The sequence below is a fragment of the Ovis aries genome, chromosome 13, assembly GCF_016772045.2.
Source record: "Ovis aries strain OAR_USU_Benz2616 breed Rambouillet chromosome 13, ARS-UI_Ramb_v3.0, whole genome shotgun sequence".
Taxonomy (NCBI): Eukaryota; Metazoa; Chordata; class Mammalia; order Artiodactyla; family Bovidae; genus Ovis; species Ovis aries.
The window spans coordinates 20,981,654-20,998,407 of NC_056066.1; the positions used below are offsets into that span (position 1 = coordinate 20,981,654).

At 37.8% G+C, this 16,754-nt stretch overlaps 1 protein-coding gene across 2 annotated transcripts in view; it reads left to right on the top strand.

The window, feature by feature from the left end:
- Positions 1–16,754, top strand: part of PLXDC2 (plexin domain containing 2) — a 447,502-nt gene that overhangs the window by 294,221 nt on the left and 136,527 nt on the right. For both annotated transcript variants that reach the window (XM_027976592.2, XM_027976593.2), the window contains exon 5: positions 11,011–11,133. In XM_027976592.2, the coding sequence (XP_027832393.1) occupies positions 11,011–11,133 (123 nt within the window). The remainder of the gene's footprint in view (positions 1–11,010; positions 11,134–16,754) is intronic.

Sequence of the window (16,754 nt, forward strand, 5' to 3'; positions counted from 1 at the left end):
AATATATCCCTGGTTGAATGTGTATGAATATTTGAATATGTACTTAAGCATTTTAGAATCTAAGCAGTCTTTGTAATGACGCCCAAGGTCAAGGAAAAATGCTTTATTGGCATTTTGATCAAAATAAATATATTCAATCCAATTTCTTCATAATGATTATAAGAAGTAGAATCTCTAACATTTGAATTAGGATCTAGTTTGTGAGATATATAGTAATTCTAACCAAGTTCTATTCTCTTCTGCCTCTTGACCATATCTTGAACGAATATGAGTAGCTCTGTGTAGTAACTCTGGTGGAAGAATATACATCCTCATAAACTTTCCCCTGAGGCAACACTAGGAAGGGATGACCTTGAGTAAACAAACTTGATTTCTTTTTGGTTGTTTATTTTTCATGTAGTGTGAGGGAAAGAGTTGGGAGATAATTCTTAGAATTATTATAAATGCGAAAAGGTCTTAGGGCTTCTTTTAGTCTCTCACTGCTCTCAGTAACTACAGTATTTCCCAAAATAGAGTCGATAAATTTTATGTAAGAATACATTATATCCATGGAAATAAATGCTCTTTTTAAAAGCCCAGTCTAGTTGGTATTAATCAAGATATTGAAGGGCTGTGCAAAGGGAATCAGCAAAATGGGTAAAATCATGTTTAAAATGCTTTTAGAAGAAGTAAGCTGATTGGATTTTATTGTGCTTCAGATTTTGAGATACTCAGTATGTGTTTTGAATTAATTTACAAAATCTCTGTACTCTAAGATGTGCATGCACGTGCTCTCTATACACGTGTGTGTATACACCTATGCATGCATATACATATGTGTGTATATAGGGGTGTGTATTGGAGACGGCAGTGGCACCCCACTCCAGTCCTCTTGCCTGGAAAATCCCATGGACGGAGGAGCCTGGTAGGCTACAGTCCATGGGGTCCCACAGATCGGACACAACTGAGCAACTTCACTTTCACTTTTTACTTTCATTCATTGGAGAAGGAATAACCCACTCCAGTGTTCTTGCCTGGAGAATCCCAGGGATGGGGGAGCCTGGTGGGCTGCCGTCTATGGGGTCGCACAGAGTCGGACATGACTGAAGCGACTTGGCAGCAGCAGCAGCAGCAGCGGTGTGTATGCACACAAAACACATACGTGTGTGTATAAAAACAAAGCCAAATATGCTATAAATGTCTTTCTTTTCCCAAATAGAGTTTTTCTTTCAGCATTTACCATTTAGAGTGTTCAAATTGGAGGGCACATTGAAAGTAAAAAGCGCAAAATGTGTAGTATGAATATACAATTGGGTCAGTGCTCTTTTGTAGCTATTTTGTCCCTCTCATTGAGCTCTCGTCACCTTAAGGGAGCAAACTACCCAAACATCTGAGAAAACAGAATTAAGATCACAAGTCTGAGACTGTAAACAGGGCACGTGTCTCAAGAGGGTGGAAATATCACAGAAGTTCGAGCCTGACCAGGACCGCAGTGATCAGGAGCTCACGAGGAGAGGAATCAATGAGGCAGTGGCAGATGGGCCTCCCCAGGGCTCGGATTTTAAAAGTATGTCAGAGCAATGAAATGCTCGATGTATATGTTCTGTGTGGTAAAATTGCACCCACATTTGTATGGTCCCTTTTCAATAGCTAATGCACACAGCAATGTGTTTAAAAGGGGGTTAATTTTAGCCTGATTTACAGAAGAAATTGCAACTCAATGAGAGTAAATATTGACATGAGTTGGGGTCATACAGCTTGGAAAACATGAAAAAACAAAAGAAGTTATGAGTTTTTGTTTCTCTTCCTTTACGCACCTACACAATTCTAGCTCCTGTTCTTTCCTTCTGAGGTTGGAGAGAGGCACTTTACATCCTCAACATAAATGCTTATATTGGTAATTTCATGTATATAATTTGCAGCCAATAACCAAGTTGTCACTAGTTTTTCTTCCCCAGAGGATAACTTGTAATTTGTAATCCCCAATGTGGCTTTAAGCCAATAGAATAAAGGACTCTATGAGAGTTGATGTACTTTGACATGTATGCTGCTACTGCTGCTAAGTCACTTCAGTCATGTCGGACTGTGTGACCCCATAGACGGCAGCCCACCAGGCTCCCCCGACACTGGGATTCTCCAGGCAAGAACACTGGAGTGGGCTGCCATTTCCTTCTCCAGTGCATGAAACTGAAAAGTGAAAGTGAAGTCACTCAGCCATCTCTGACTCTTAGTGACCCCATGGACTGCAGCTTACCAGGCTCCTCCATCCATCGGATTTTCCAGGCAAGAGTACTGGAATGGGGTGCCATTGCCTTCTCCGTTTGACACATATAAGTTTTCACTAAATAAAATATGATTGACATATTTTACCTTAACAGGTGGTTGGAATTGTAGAGGAAATGTATTTGATGATTGAGAAGAGAATAGTTTGCTTCCTAGGTGCCCATGGTTAGTAAGTTCACATGAATTTCAGAAATGTTTCTTCTTTCTTTTTCCTTTAATGAAGTTGCATGTACACACCAGTATCCTCAGAGTGAACTGCATGGTCTACTAGCAACAATTTTGTCCCAAGGAAGCCAGTCACATGAAACCCATCATTGTACAGTTGCATCTGGCAGACATTTTCCAGATAACTTACCACAACTCTTAATTTTCATATTAGCAGTTGCTGCTACATGTGATTTTGTTTAAAACGCTGACTGAATTACAAGCAAGTATCTGTCTGAAAGAGGTTGGCTTATATAGCATGGGATAACGTATTATGATTCATAGAATGGCATTTGTGCAAAATGCAAGTTGAATTATGCACAAACTTCATTTGTTTGCTTCAAGCAAGTTGTCCACCAAAAACACCAGTTCAATTCAGTTGCTCAGTCATGTCCTACTTTTTGCAACCCCATGGACTGCAGCACACCAGGCCTCCCTGTCCATCACTAATTCCTGGAGTTTACCCAAACTCATGTCCATTGAGTCAGTATTGCCATCCAACCACCTCATCCTCTGTCATCCCTTTCTCCTCCTGCCTTCAATCTTTCCCAGCATCAGGGTCTTTTCAGATGAATCAGTTCTTTGCATCAGGTGGCCAAAATATTGGAGTTTCAGCTTCAGCATCAGTCCTTCCAATGAATATTCAAGACTGATTTCCTTTAGGATGGACTGGTTGGATCTCCTTGCAGTCCAAGGGACTCTCAAGAGTCTTCTCCAACACCACAGTTCAAAAGCATCAGTTCTTCAGCAGTCAGCTTTCTTCATAGTCCAACTCTCACATCCATACATGACTACCGGAAAAACCATAGCCTTGACTAGACAGACCTTTTTTGGCAAATGAATGTCTCTGCTTTTTAATATGCTGTCTAGGTCGGTCATAACTTTTCTTCCAAGGAGTAAGCGTCTTTTAATTTCATGGCTGCAGTCACCATCTGCAGTGATCTTGGAGCCCCCAAAAATAAAGTCTGACACTGTTTCTCTGTTTCCCCATCTATTTCCTATGAAGTGATGGGACCAGATGCCATGATCTTCGTTTTCTGAATGTTGAGCTTTAAGCCAACTTCTTCACTCTCCTCTTTCACTTTCATCAAGAGGCTCTTTAGTTCTTCTTCACTTTCTGCCATAAGGGTGGTATCAAATGTGTATCTGAGGTTATTTCTCCCAGCAATCTTGATTCCAGCTTGTGCTTCATCCAGCCCAGCGTTTCTCATGGTATACTCTGCATATAAGTTAAATAAGCAGGGTGACAATATACAGCCTTGACGTACTCCTTTTCCTATTTGGAACCAGTCTGTTGTTCAGTTCTAACTGTTGCTTCCTGACCTGCATACAGATTTCTCAAGAGGCAAGTTAGGTGGTCTGGTATTCCCATCTCTTTCAGAATTTTCCACAGTTTGTGGCAATCCGCACAGTCAAAGGCTTTGGCATAGTCAGTAAAGCAGAAATAGATGGTCTTCTGGAACTCTTGCTTTTTTGATGATCCAGTGGATGTTGGTATTTTGATCTCTGGTTCCTCTGCCTTTTCTAAAACCAGCTTGAACATCTGGAAGTTCATGGTTCATGTATTGTTGAAGCCTGGCTTGGAGGATTTTGAGCATTACTTTACTATCATGTGAGATGAGTGCAGTTGTGCAGTAGTTTGAGCATTCTTTGGCATAACTGATAAAACTACAACCACAAACAATACCCTATTAAACAACTCAGTTCTTCATGAATAGAAATGGGAGAGGTCATGTATAAGGTTAAGGAAAGATCAATGTGAGGAATCTACTCTGTAAGTCTTCATGGATAAAAGGTCATAAATTTCAGATCTATTTGAAGAACGTGTAGCATTCATAGTACACATCTCATAAAGGTAGCAGCAGTGGCATACCCCATTGTCATTTGTACTCTAAGGGCAGCATTTAACTGTAAATGTTCAATGCCCCTACAGGCATACCCATCAGCTTCAGCTTTTCCTCTGGGGTCAAAAATGTCAATTGAATCATGAAGTGAATTATTTTAGGTAGCCCTTTACACATTAAAGCTTTATAAAATGTTTCACAGGTGATGACTGCCTCTTCAGGCTTCCTTCATTACTGTGCCACTCTCTATTAAATAAAACAACAATTGGCAACCAATAGGAAGTTGATATTTTTACAACATGCTTATTCCTTTAGAATGTAGAGAAATACAGATCTACACAAATGCTGAACTTTTGACATGAAAGCTTTTTCATTACCTGTTGTCTTGGAGTTAGGTCCAGTGGTACACTGTAACCCAAACTAGAATAATGCAAGGAAACATATATCATACCATTTGAGTCTGAAGCACAGCTTTGAATTTACATAAGTGTCCTACTGTAGGTATATCAACTAGTAGGCATTAGGCAGAAAAGTCTTCAAGGGGTGAAGATTAGAGAGAATTTATTTTATTTTCTTTAAATTTATTTTTTAATTGGAGGATGATTGCTTTACAATGTTATGTTGGTTTCTGCCATATGGTATGTGACTCAGCTATAAGTATACATATATCCCCTCTCTCTTGGGTCTCCTTCCCATCCCCTCTAGGGAGAATTTAATTGATTGGTTTTTTCTTGCACATTTTTGTTTTAAACACTGTCTTTGGGTGTTTTTTACTTATTAACTCATTCAACCATCATAACAATCCAATGATACTGATATGATTTTTCCTCCATTTAATGGATTAGAGAACTGAGGCACAGAAAAGCCGAGGAACTTAAAACAATAAAGTCAAAGAGCTTAAGTAAAATTATTAGAAATAATTTTATTTCACCATTAAATAAGTTCTCTACTCATATGTCATTCACCTACCAATTTGAGAGTCATTTGCGGGACTGTAATAAAGGGCATCCCTCCTAGCTCAGTTGGTAGAGTCCACATGGACTGTATAGTCCATTGGGGCCGCAAAGAGTTGGATATGACTGATCGACTTTCACTTTCACTAGAGGAATCTAATTTAAATCTATTTATACAGTTTGAAGCCTCTAAAGAATAGAGGCTGAAGCAGTACAGCAAAAGTAGCAGGACTTAAGAGGACTGCCCCTCTGCTCTAAGGTGGAGGTGTTGGAACTTTCAGAGACAACAGGTCTTTTCTTCCTCAAACTCTTTGTTTAAGAATGAAATCCAGTGAGGGAGAGTGTCTATTACAGACATGTAATGAATTCTAAAGTATGTTGTGAAGAGGTCATAAAATTTGGAGACCAATTCTAGCCATGTGGCTTTAAGCAAATTGCCCAGCTTCATTATGTGCTTCATTTAATAAGTGGAAACTTGCATCTCCAGCACTGGCAGGTAGATTCATTACCGCGAGTGCCACCTGGGAAGCCTAATAATAATACTAATATTAATAATGCGGACATCCCTGGTGTCTCAGAGGTAGAGAACCCACCGGCAATGCAGGTTCAATCCCCAGGCGGGGGAGATCCCCTGGAGAAGGAAATGCAACCCACTCCTACCTAGAGAATCCCATGGACAGAGGGGACTGGTGGTCTACATTCTATGGGGTTGTAAAGAGTCAGACATGATTTAGTGATCAAACAACAACAAAATCAATAATGTAATTCCTTTCAAAGTTATTATAAGGATACATTGAAGAGAATATATAAAAGTGATGTGATTGGTAAGGCCCATATAGGTATTGGGGTCTTCCCTGGTAGCTCAGTGATAAAGAATCCACCTTCACTGCAGGAGACATAGGATACATGGGTTCAATCCCTGGGTTGGAAAGATCCCCTGGAAGAGGGCATGGCAACCCATTCCAGTATTCTTGCCTGGAGCATCTCCATGGACAGAGGAGCCTGGCAGGCTATAGTCCATAGGGTTGCAAAGAGTCAGACACAACTGAAGTAACTTAGCATGCATACATATAGGTATTGGAGCTTCCCTGGTAGCTCAGCTGGTAAAGAATTCACCTGAAATGCAGAAAACCCCGGGTTGATTCCTGGGTTGGGAAGATCCCCTGGAGAAGGAATAGGCTACGCACTGTAGTATTCTTGGGCTTCCCTGGTGGCTCAGATGGTAAAGAATCTGCCTGCAATGCGGGAGACCTGGTTTCAACCCCTGGGTTGGGAAGATCTCCAGGAGAAGGGAACAGCTACCCACTCCACTATTCTTGTCTGGAGAATTCCATGGACAGAAGAGCCTGGCATGCTACAGTCCATGGGGTTGCAGAGTCAGACACAACTGAACAACTTTCACTCATATTCACACTGGTTTATTTTAAAGGATACAACTCAGGAACACCTGAATGGAAGAGATGCATAAGGAAAAGGGAAGGGGAAGGGGGTATGTGTGCAGCTTCCAGGCCCTTTCTGTGTGTGCCACGCTTCCAGGCCCTTTCTGTGTGTGCCACCCTCTAAGTGAAACTGTTACCTGAGAGGGGACCCCTTCCAGGACCCAAGAGCAAGCTCTTGTTTAATATTCTAAAATGAATTGTCCAGGAAGACACATGTACTGACAAAGCACAAGACTTTATTGGAAAGGGGTACCTGGGTGGTGCTAGTGGTAAAGAACCCTCCTGTCAATGCAGGAGATGGAAGAGATGTGGGTTCAATCCCTGGGTCAGAGAGATCCCCTGGAGAAGGAAATGGCAACTTACTCCAGTATTCTGGCCTGGAAAATCCCATGGACAGAGGAGACGGACAGGCTACAGTCTGTGGGGTCACAAAGAGTAGAACATGATTAAAGCAAACTAGCACCATATAGGTGTTGGTTAATCTCACAATTATCACAATAATATTTGTGGTTAATAAATATTTAATCATGGTTAGTAAATATATAATTATTGTGTAGGGGTTATTCATATCAGGACTTATGGTGATAGAATTCTCAAAGGCTTGAGGAGGTGTACAAATTTAAAACTACAGATTATTCAAGTGACTAGAGACTATCTACAGAAATAGCCAAGTAGAGCCTTCAATTGCAAGAGAAAATCTGTCAATTATAGCTGAGCTCAGAACTTGACTTTAGGGTTAGTAATGAAAGCAAGAGAAGTGTGTAACTGTTGAAATTCAAAAATCAAAACACATTTGCTTCTCTTATTTGGACTTTTTAAGTGGAAGTATCACTGAGTTACACATTTGCTCAGTAATAACCACTTTTCTACAAATCTTATGACCAGGTAGATAAATTCTATTTAAACTAGAAGCATGTAATGAGTAAAAGAGACATTTTGTGATCAGCTTTTCAAGAGGCTACAACCAAGCTTAAAAATAAAAAAAAACTAAAAAACAGTAAATATATGTTACCTAAATTACCTTAAAATGTGAAGGACCAGAAAAATGAAATACTTTTTCATACAGCTGGACATGCTCTAGACAACTAAAGATAAGAGACAAATGTCTAAATGGATTATAGGTAGCTATGAGTGCTTTTGAAGATCTGGAAAAAATTTATTCAAATAAAGATGCTTTACTTTGCATAGCTGGTTCTTATTCAACACCTGATTACACTTCCCTCCCTGCTCTCAGCAGGCCTGGAAGGTTTCTCTCCACTCAGTTATTAATCATTTCTGAAATGATATTTTTAAAACTTAGGAGTGTAAGGAGAACTCAGTAGGGCCCATGGCTACATTCAAGCATTTTACTTTATCGTCATTAAGAACTAACCTAAGATAATGGAGGAACTGGGTTTCATATGGCTAAAGAAAACAAATATTCTCTGAATTAGCAAAATTAAACTCATTGTGTGGAGTAGTGGAATCTTTGTTCTCTTGAATTGTTTTTTACATTAGTCTTGGTGGTAGTGGTATTAATGGTAATAGTGGCAACAGATTAATCATAGTGGCAGATGTGCTAGTAATTATAGTAGCAGCTTCTTGTTAGTGGGTCCACCCTGGTGGCTTAGAGGGTAAAGTGTCTGCCTGCAATGCAGGAGACCTTGATTTGATCCCTGGGTCAAGAAGATCCCCTGGAGAAGGAAATGACAACCCACTCCAGTACTCTTGCCTAGAAAATGCCACGGACGGAGGAGCCTGTTAGGCTAAAGTCCTTGGAATCGCAAAGAGTCGCACATGACTGAGCAATTTCACTTCTCTACCTGTTAGTAGAAGTTGTAGCAATTGTTATACTCCTATAGTTTAATGTTATTGTAAATATAGTTTTTACACACTAGCAAATTCTTTCATCTTTTCACTTAGTTATTTGGGAACGATTTGAGACTTCACCTTTGAAATCTGAGAAATTCTAGTCCCGGAAAACTTTTTCCTGATGAGAGGAAGCAAGAGATAGTGATTCTTGTGATCTGAAAACTGAGTTATATAGAATGGGAAATCTATAAAATAAATGTAATCTTATTTATTGTAAAAACTACTAGTGAGAATTATGTATCTGAAATCTTTTATGACTGCATTTTTCAATTCTGTTTTTAGGAATTGCTGCTGCAATTTCTTACTGCAGTTGTTTCAGTGAATAAATATTGTATTGATTTAAAATTATCTTACTGCCTTGAATTGCTGCTCTCCTTATTCTTTAAATCAATCAGTTTTTCTTATTAGTACATGGAAAATTTAAAGTAGAGGAATAACTATCCAGAGAGATTGACCCTGAAAGAACACTTTCAGAGTGGAAATCAATCTTTTCCTTAAAAGATTACATTTATAGACTTGCTGTATTCCTTTTAATGGTGAAATTGCAAAAGGCACACTGGTGAGGATAAGAGAAAAAAAATCACAGACCCTGAAAAATAGTCACTCTTCATCTTTATAATTGTAAGGATGTTGGACTTTGAACACTGAGAGCCTGACTCTGAGAATCTACAGTGAAATCAAATAAAAGTAATGACTGTTTCACCCTACTGTCATCTTTTAGTACACTTGAGCTATGTGACCTTGCAAATTACAAAGTTCTGCTCAAGACACTGGGAATTTATTTTGAAAGATTTTTTTTTTTTTTTTTTTTTGGTGAATGAGAAACAAAGAGTAATTAATGACTATAACATGCTAAAGATTTTACCAGCTTAAGTATCTTTTTAAAAGCTGAATGGCTATGATTAAATTATGCCTTTGGTGAAAAATAAAAAGGAAGTCAAAGGAAAGAAGACACTGCTGGAAAGACAGAAATTGATTTCAAACTAAATAACTACAAATTTAGGGTTCCCTGGTGGCTCAGTGAGAAAGAATCTGCCTGCCAATGCAGGAGACTGGGTCAGGAATATCCTCTGGAGAAGGAAATGGCAACCCACTGTGGCATTCTTGCCTGCAAAATTCCATGGGCAGAGGAGCCCAGGGGGCTACAGGCCATGGCGTCTCATAAGAGTTGAACACGACCTAGCAACTAAACAACAATAACAAACTACAGATTTAATTCTCCAATAACTTACTAGAAATTGCAATAGGGAATTTGAAACAATGAGGGCCATGATATGCTAATGAAAGCTTTGTTCAGACCATGAAGTGAGATAAAAGTTTTACACTTTTAGGAGTTTAAATTCAACATAATTTTGTGGGTTTTTTTAAAATTCTGCTTTTTCTAAAATTAATTCTTATGAAAATATTAATAGAAAAATGATCTATAGTAACCCCAGATATGTAGTTAACTTATGATTACCTAAACATTACAATTGCGTTGTCACAAATAACTTGCTTTGAATTTTATTTTGTAATAATGTGTGTATATGTATGTTTTTATGTGTTCTTAATTGTGCACTTCCTAGTTTAATATTAGAAATTAGTATTCCCTGAGCTGACTCTCCTTTTAGGCAGCTAAAGACCTTGGAGGCCAGAAGCCAGTATAGGATTAACAATTTGTCATGGATAATCCACAAAGTAAATAAACCCAGTGTGAATAATTGAAGGTGGGTAGAGTTGTAACATGGGAGCTATTGAAATTTAATTCAAGATTAAGTTCTCCATAGTAAATTCCCTCTCGTTATCCAATAGCTGGAATAGGCTGACATCGATAACTCTCTAAATAGAGAGGTATTTGTGCATTATCAATGGTTTACCATCTTATCTGCAAACATATAGACTAACGCCTTGATACAGTGCTACATGAGCAATCTGAGAAATGTGAAGTTTATCCATGAGTGCTTAGCCTCCTTTCAACTTTGAATAGATGGTTCAAAATACTTTGCATTTTAGTATTAAATATATGTATGTGTGAATTCAAAAGTGTTCTAAACTGAGACTAAGAATGTGTAACTGAACATCATGAGAATACATTCATTTGTAAACTGAACTTACCTGTTTGACTAGTATAAAAATAACAAGGGATTACTAAAGGCAGATTTAACGTTTGGATTACTTACAGTACTATACTAGCCTTTTCACCCTAATAATCTCTCTGGATAGTAGTCACTTTCCCACAGTTAAAATTGTACATATAATAGGTTTCTGATGACTATTCTGCTACCATATTGTATACTATTCTGCTACCATATTAATCCAGACTCAACTATTGCTGATCAGATATTAAAATATTAATTATGTTTCTTTTTTTAACTACTGTGATTTTTTTTTTCAAAATGTAACTGAAGTTGAGTCAGGGTATTTTAATTAAAATATTCTGTTTTTTTTCTTAACAAGTTCCTATTTTTCTAATTACAGGTTTCATATACACTGGTGAAGTTGTGCACCGAATGCTAACAGCCACACAGTATATAGCACCTTTAATGGCAAATTTTGATCCCAGTGTATCCAGAAATTCAACTGTCAGATATTTTGATAATGGTATGTGTTGGTTAGCCTATATTTTACTGAATGTATACTTATAAACACTGATCATCAGATTCATATTAATATTTTTGTAATCTTGGGTTTAGACTGGATTTGTTAACTGTTTGATGCAAATAGCCTGAGGTAACAAATGTTATACTGCACCAATTAATACTATAGTAAGTGGATCAAGTATATGGTTAAATGTTACTCATGTATTCATTCATTCATTTGCTCGTTCAACAAACATTTACTAACATGTATTAGGGAATGTAATAAATGAGTTGCAGCAAACATTGTTTTGAACAAAGCAAACACATTTATTTGATGCTATTTGAAGTCCTTCCTACTGAAAAGAAGTAAATAAGAAAACTTTTTTAGTTCTGATTTTTAGGTAAAGACAAGTGGCATAATATATTGATATTAAATTTCTAAAACTTATAAACTATTTGTATGTTTTGAAAATATAGGATAGTGTAGTAGTGAAGTCACTCAGTCGTGTCTGACTCTTTGCAATGCCATGGACTGTAGGCTATCAGGCTGCTCCATCCTTGGGATTTTCCAGCCAAGAGTACTGAAGTGGGTTGCCATTTCTTTCTCCAGAAAATATAGGGTAGTGAATAATTAAAATTCACTTGGCCTTCCCAGATGGCTCAGTGGTAAAGAATCCACCTGCCAAGTTGATGTGAGTTTGATCCCTGGGTAGGGAAGATCCTCTAGAGAAGGAAATGGCAACCCAGTCCAGTACAGAAATCCCATGGACAAAGGAGCCTAGTGGCTACAGTCCATGGGGTTGCAAAAAAGTCAGACACAACTCAGCAACTAAACAACAAAATTCACTTAACGAAAAAGTTTTCCTGACTTTGAAATATGAAACAGAGCTGTTAAGTTTTATCGTATATACTGACAACAGTCTATCCCTACTACTTCTTTAGGGGAACATAAAATAGTCAAGGAAGACGTAGACTATGTCACTTCAGTTCAGTTCAGTTGTCACTAAATGCCCCCAAACCTAAGTAAGACATTTATATTCCTGAAAACATAAATGAATTTTCATGTCTACATCTTAGTGAAAGCTGTAACTATGATAGAAAAATAAATTATAGGAAAAGAGAGTTTGTTTTGGAAACTTAAAAATAGAAATTTCTGTACTGTTTAAAATACAAAAATATTTATTTCCCCAGATGAGAATCATCTTTTAAAAAATAGAAGCATGTGGCCTGAATAGAGCTATTTCTCCTCTTGTCTTGCCTTAATGACCAAGGTCTCCCTATTAACCGTAGGGTAGCATAGATTTACTAGTGACCTCAGCTTTGGGAAAATGACATCACTTTGCTGAAAGAGATCTGACCCAGTGTGATAAAGCCATTTTACAAGTCAAAATAGCAAAAGAGGAAGACAACTAAACACATTCAGATGTGCACTTTGAGAAATAGATTTCAAACAATTTGAATAACACCAAAGTGTGTTCCAATAAATGAAGTTAACTCTAAATGTTAACCATAATAATTATTTCCTTCTGTTATGTTAAGAAATGTTATATTCTGTCCTCCCACTTAAAGGAAATTGAGGTACAAAGGGTCAAAGATATACAAGCAGATTTTGAGTATACTTTAGACAGAGCTACAGTGAACAACTTACCTGAAGCTTATCTCCTGAATCACCTAAGGAGTCTACCCTATGTAGTTAAGAAAGTTGAGTATTTTTCAAGCTTTGTCACTTACTAGATGATGTTGGGGACATTTAGTCATGGACACAAGCTTCTGATGATCAAGTTTTGATATCATTAACATCAAAATCATAAAACATATTGTCTCCTTCCTCATACACTCTCTCACATATCTTATGCCTAAGTAGCGCCATAGTTAAATTTTACCTTTATTAAAATGATTTTGAAAAATTGATATGTGCCACTTCAACTGGATTCTAAAGGGCAGTGGCTATTTATAAGAAATGATTTTTTCTTGCATACCTGGACAAGAACTCAATACACAGTAGGTCCTCAATAATTATACAATGAATGAATAAATGAAAAAAATTAAGTACGTAAAATGATTTTTAATTCTGAGACTTGTGAAAGTACAAATACTCAAGAACTATTGCATTTTTACTTTATTGAAATATCTTCTGTGTAGTAATCAATGGGAATACTGAGTTCTTTTAATATAATAATAAAAGCTAGTAATTTCTGTGTTTTATTAAATGATAGAAGCACTTTTCAATATTGTAAGGATCTTTCCAAAGTCCTTTCATACCAGGGCAACTTACTGAAATATTTCCAATTCTGATTGGTTAGGATCATTGAAGGAGTGCTTAAGGATGGGAAACTCAACATTTTAGGAAAGCAAAACTTCTCTAATGAGACAGCAGCAGTTTAGAACATTTCTTCTAAGATAACATTTCTGCAAGTATTAAAGCACTGCTGCTGCTGCTAAGTCACTTCAGTCGTGTCCGACTCTGTGCGACCCCATAGACAGCAGCCCGTCAGGCTTCCCCGTCCCTGGGATTCTCCAGGCAAGAATTCTGGAGTGGGTTGCCATTTCCTTCTCCAATGCATGAAAGTGAAAAGGGAAAGTGAAGTCATTCAGTCGTGTCCAACTCTTAGTGACCCCATGGACTGCAGCCTACCAGGCTCCTCCGTCCATGGGATTTTCCAGGCAAGAGTACTGGAGTGGGGTGCCATTGCCTTCTCCCATAAAAGCACTAGGTTTTAAAAATCAGACGATGCTTCCAGATATGATAGCCAGCCTAGATAACTACTGGAGTGTAAGGAAGTCACAGAATATTAATGCACAAGAACTAGAAAAGTTATAAAGCTAAATCTTTTATTAGAAATATAATTTGATGGCTCATAAATAGCAGACTAGAAGCATAATTCTTACCGAAATCATAAACCTAATCAAACATAGAATCAGAAAATTTGGAGTTAACGGTGACCTTAAATGCCCCTAGATCAGCCTGCTTGCCTTGTTTAGTTTTGGAGTTTAAAAAATCGGCATCCACTACTGATCAGAAAGTATGATCACCCTAGCAATACTAAGTTCCAGCTGCTCAGTTCCATTAAGCACATAGGACGGTGCAGCAACTCATATAGTCTGTAACGTGAACTTAAGTAACAACTTCAGCTCCACCAGGAGGAACTGTGCCATTAGATTTTGTGCCCATCATCAGAGAAACAACATATGATTGTCAGTCATAAGCCAAGAGATGCACCACTCTAACCCAGCTCTTTGGTAAATTCCATGCTTGAGTCCAAGGTTTGCTCTTGACAGATTATTCTCCTACATCATAGCTGACCAAAGAAATGTTTTTGATTCACTTATCTAGTTGCTTCCTGTGTTAGGTGCTACCTAGAGAGCAATATGTGATCATTATCTGCTAAGAGAAATATAAGATTGTAGCTCTAGAAGTCGCTCTCCCTAACCTGTGGACTATTAGATTTAATAACAGGTGAAACTTGAAATATTGATTATTTCATAAAACAAAATAGAGATATGTAGGTAATTTTAAAATTTAAGGATAACATTTACACTCAACTAATCTTACTAGTGGGCTTCTCTTGTGGCTAAGTAGTAAAGAATCCACCTACCAATGCAGGAGAGGCAACAGACGGGGGTTCGATTCCTAGGCCAAAAAGATTGCCTGGAGGAGGAGATGGCAAGCCACTCCTATATTCTTGCCTGGAGAATTCCATGGACAGAGGAGCCTGGTCGAGTCACAGAGTCAGACACTATTTAGCAACTAAACAACAGCAATCTTACCAGTAGAACCACTTAAATTAACAAATGTTGGAGGAGCTGTGATAGGACATAATATGAAACTTATTTCCACATTTTAGTGTTATTTTTAAAAGCCTGCTATAATAATATGTGGAGAATATCATCATCAGAATTTGCATTAAAAACATTTAATTACTCAAAAAGAGGTAGACCTCTTTTATGCACAAGAATTTGCAGAAACTATGTATTTGGGAGCTGAATGCAGAAATGTCTAGAAAGTGAAAATTAGTCTTCCCATGTTGCAGAAGATACAGGTTCAAGCAGATTGTGTCCAAGGTCACACAAAAAGTTTGAGAGGCAGGACCCAAGTCTAGATCATCTGCCTGCCAATTCGGTGTTTTCTCTGCACCATCAAAGTGCTGATTAAAATTAGTGTAGATAGAAATTAGCAAGGATAGGAATTAGGAGGAAACCAGATGTTGAAAGTTGTGGACACGTGTGAAGGAAAAGAAGCAGTTTTTAAGAGGCATATTATGATCAGAAGACCCTTTTACTTCTACAGTTATAGAAAATTTCCTGGCTATAACTGTCCTCTTGCCTTTTCTAGCTTAAAAAAAATAATAGTACTTGAGATACAGAGATGCCCATGAAAGGAAGAGACATGGGTTTTCACTTAAAACAGGGCTATGTCTTAGGTGCTGTTTAAACATACCAAGGTAAAAGTCAAAAATAATGTGTTTACTTATAAAGTTTTACCTCAAAGAAACAAATATTTTTCTGTATTTAAAGTGTACAATGTGATAATTTGATATATGTATACACTGGAAAAGAATATCTACCATCAAAATTAACTAACATATTCATCCCCTAATGTATGTACCTTTTGTTTTTCTGATGTGAACTCTTTAGGTTTTATTCTCAGTAAATTTTGGTAATATTATATATACAGTGTTGGGCTTCCCCTGTGGCAAATCCACCTGTAATGCAGGAGACATGGGTTAGATCTATGGGTCAGGAAGATTCCCCTGGAGAAGGGAATGGCTATCTACTCCAGTATTCTTGTCCAGAATTGGATCTCATGGATGGAGGAGCCTGGCAGGCTACAGTCCACGGAGTCACAACGTTGGACATGACTGGAGAGACTGAGCAAGCACACGTACCTCCAGTGCCACACACTGTAGTCACTGTGTTGTACATCAGATCCTCAGACCTTATTTGTTACATCAGTGAAAGTTGGTATCCTTTTGTTAGCGTTTCTGTTTGCCCCAAACTCTAGTCCCTGCTTCGTTTTAAGGTTTCACATGAACGTGATACCATGAAGTTTTTCTCTTTCTCTTTTTGGCTTATTTCACTTAGCTTAATGCCCCTCCAGATTCATCCTTGTTGTCTCATTGGTGGCTATTAAGCTGTGTTTCAATTAATATCTTATGTTAATAATTTTATAGTAAACATTGGCAGATTGACTTATCAGACTGTGGTATATAGCACTAAAGATTCATCCCAGTGTACTTTAAGAGGGCTTCAGAAACCTCAGCCTGGGGCACTTAAAGCTGCCTTGCAACCTTCTAGAAGCAATACTACAAAGACAGAAATGCAGGCACTGTGAATAAAAGAAGAAAATTCCCATTAGTGTTAAAGAAATTTCTTCAGCATGGAAGAGTATAATTGGAAATATGGAAGAGACATCAAGTCTGTTATAAGTGATGCTAGCTTCCCTGAATGTGTTCCTTTCTCTCTCAGCATTTGTCAAATGTATTTGAAGTTCATTCAAGTCACTTGGGTTGCATTTTGAAAGTGGCTCATGGAAATTTAAGCAGACAGTAAACCCATTAACATTAATGGACTTCCTAAGGCAAAATTCCCCCATACTGGGCTCAATATTAACCTCAGTATGAGGTTAGATTTAGAGAATACTCA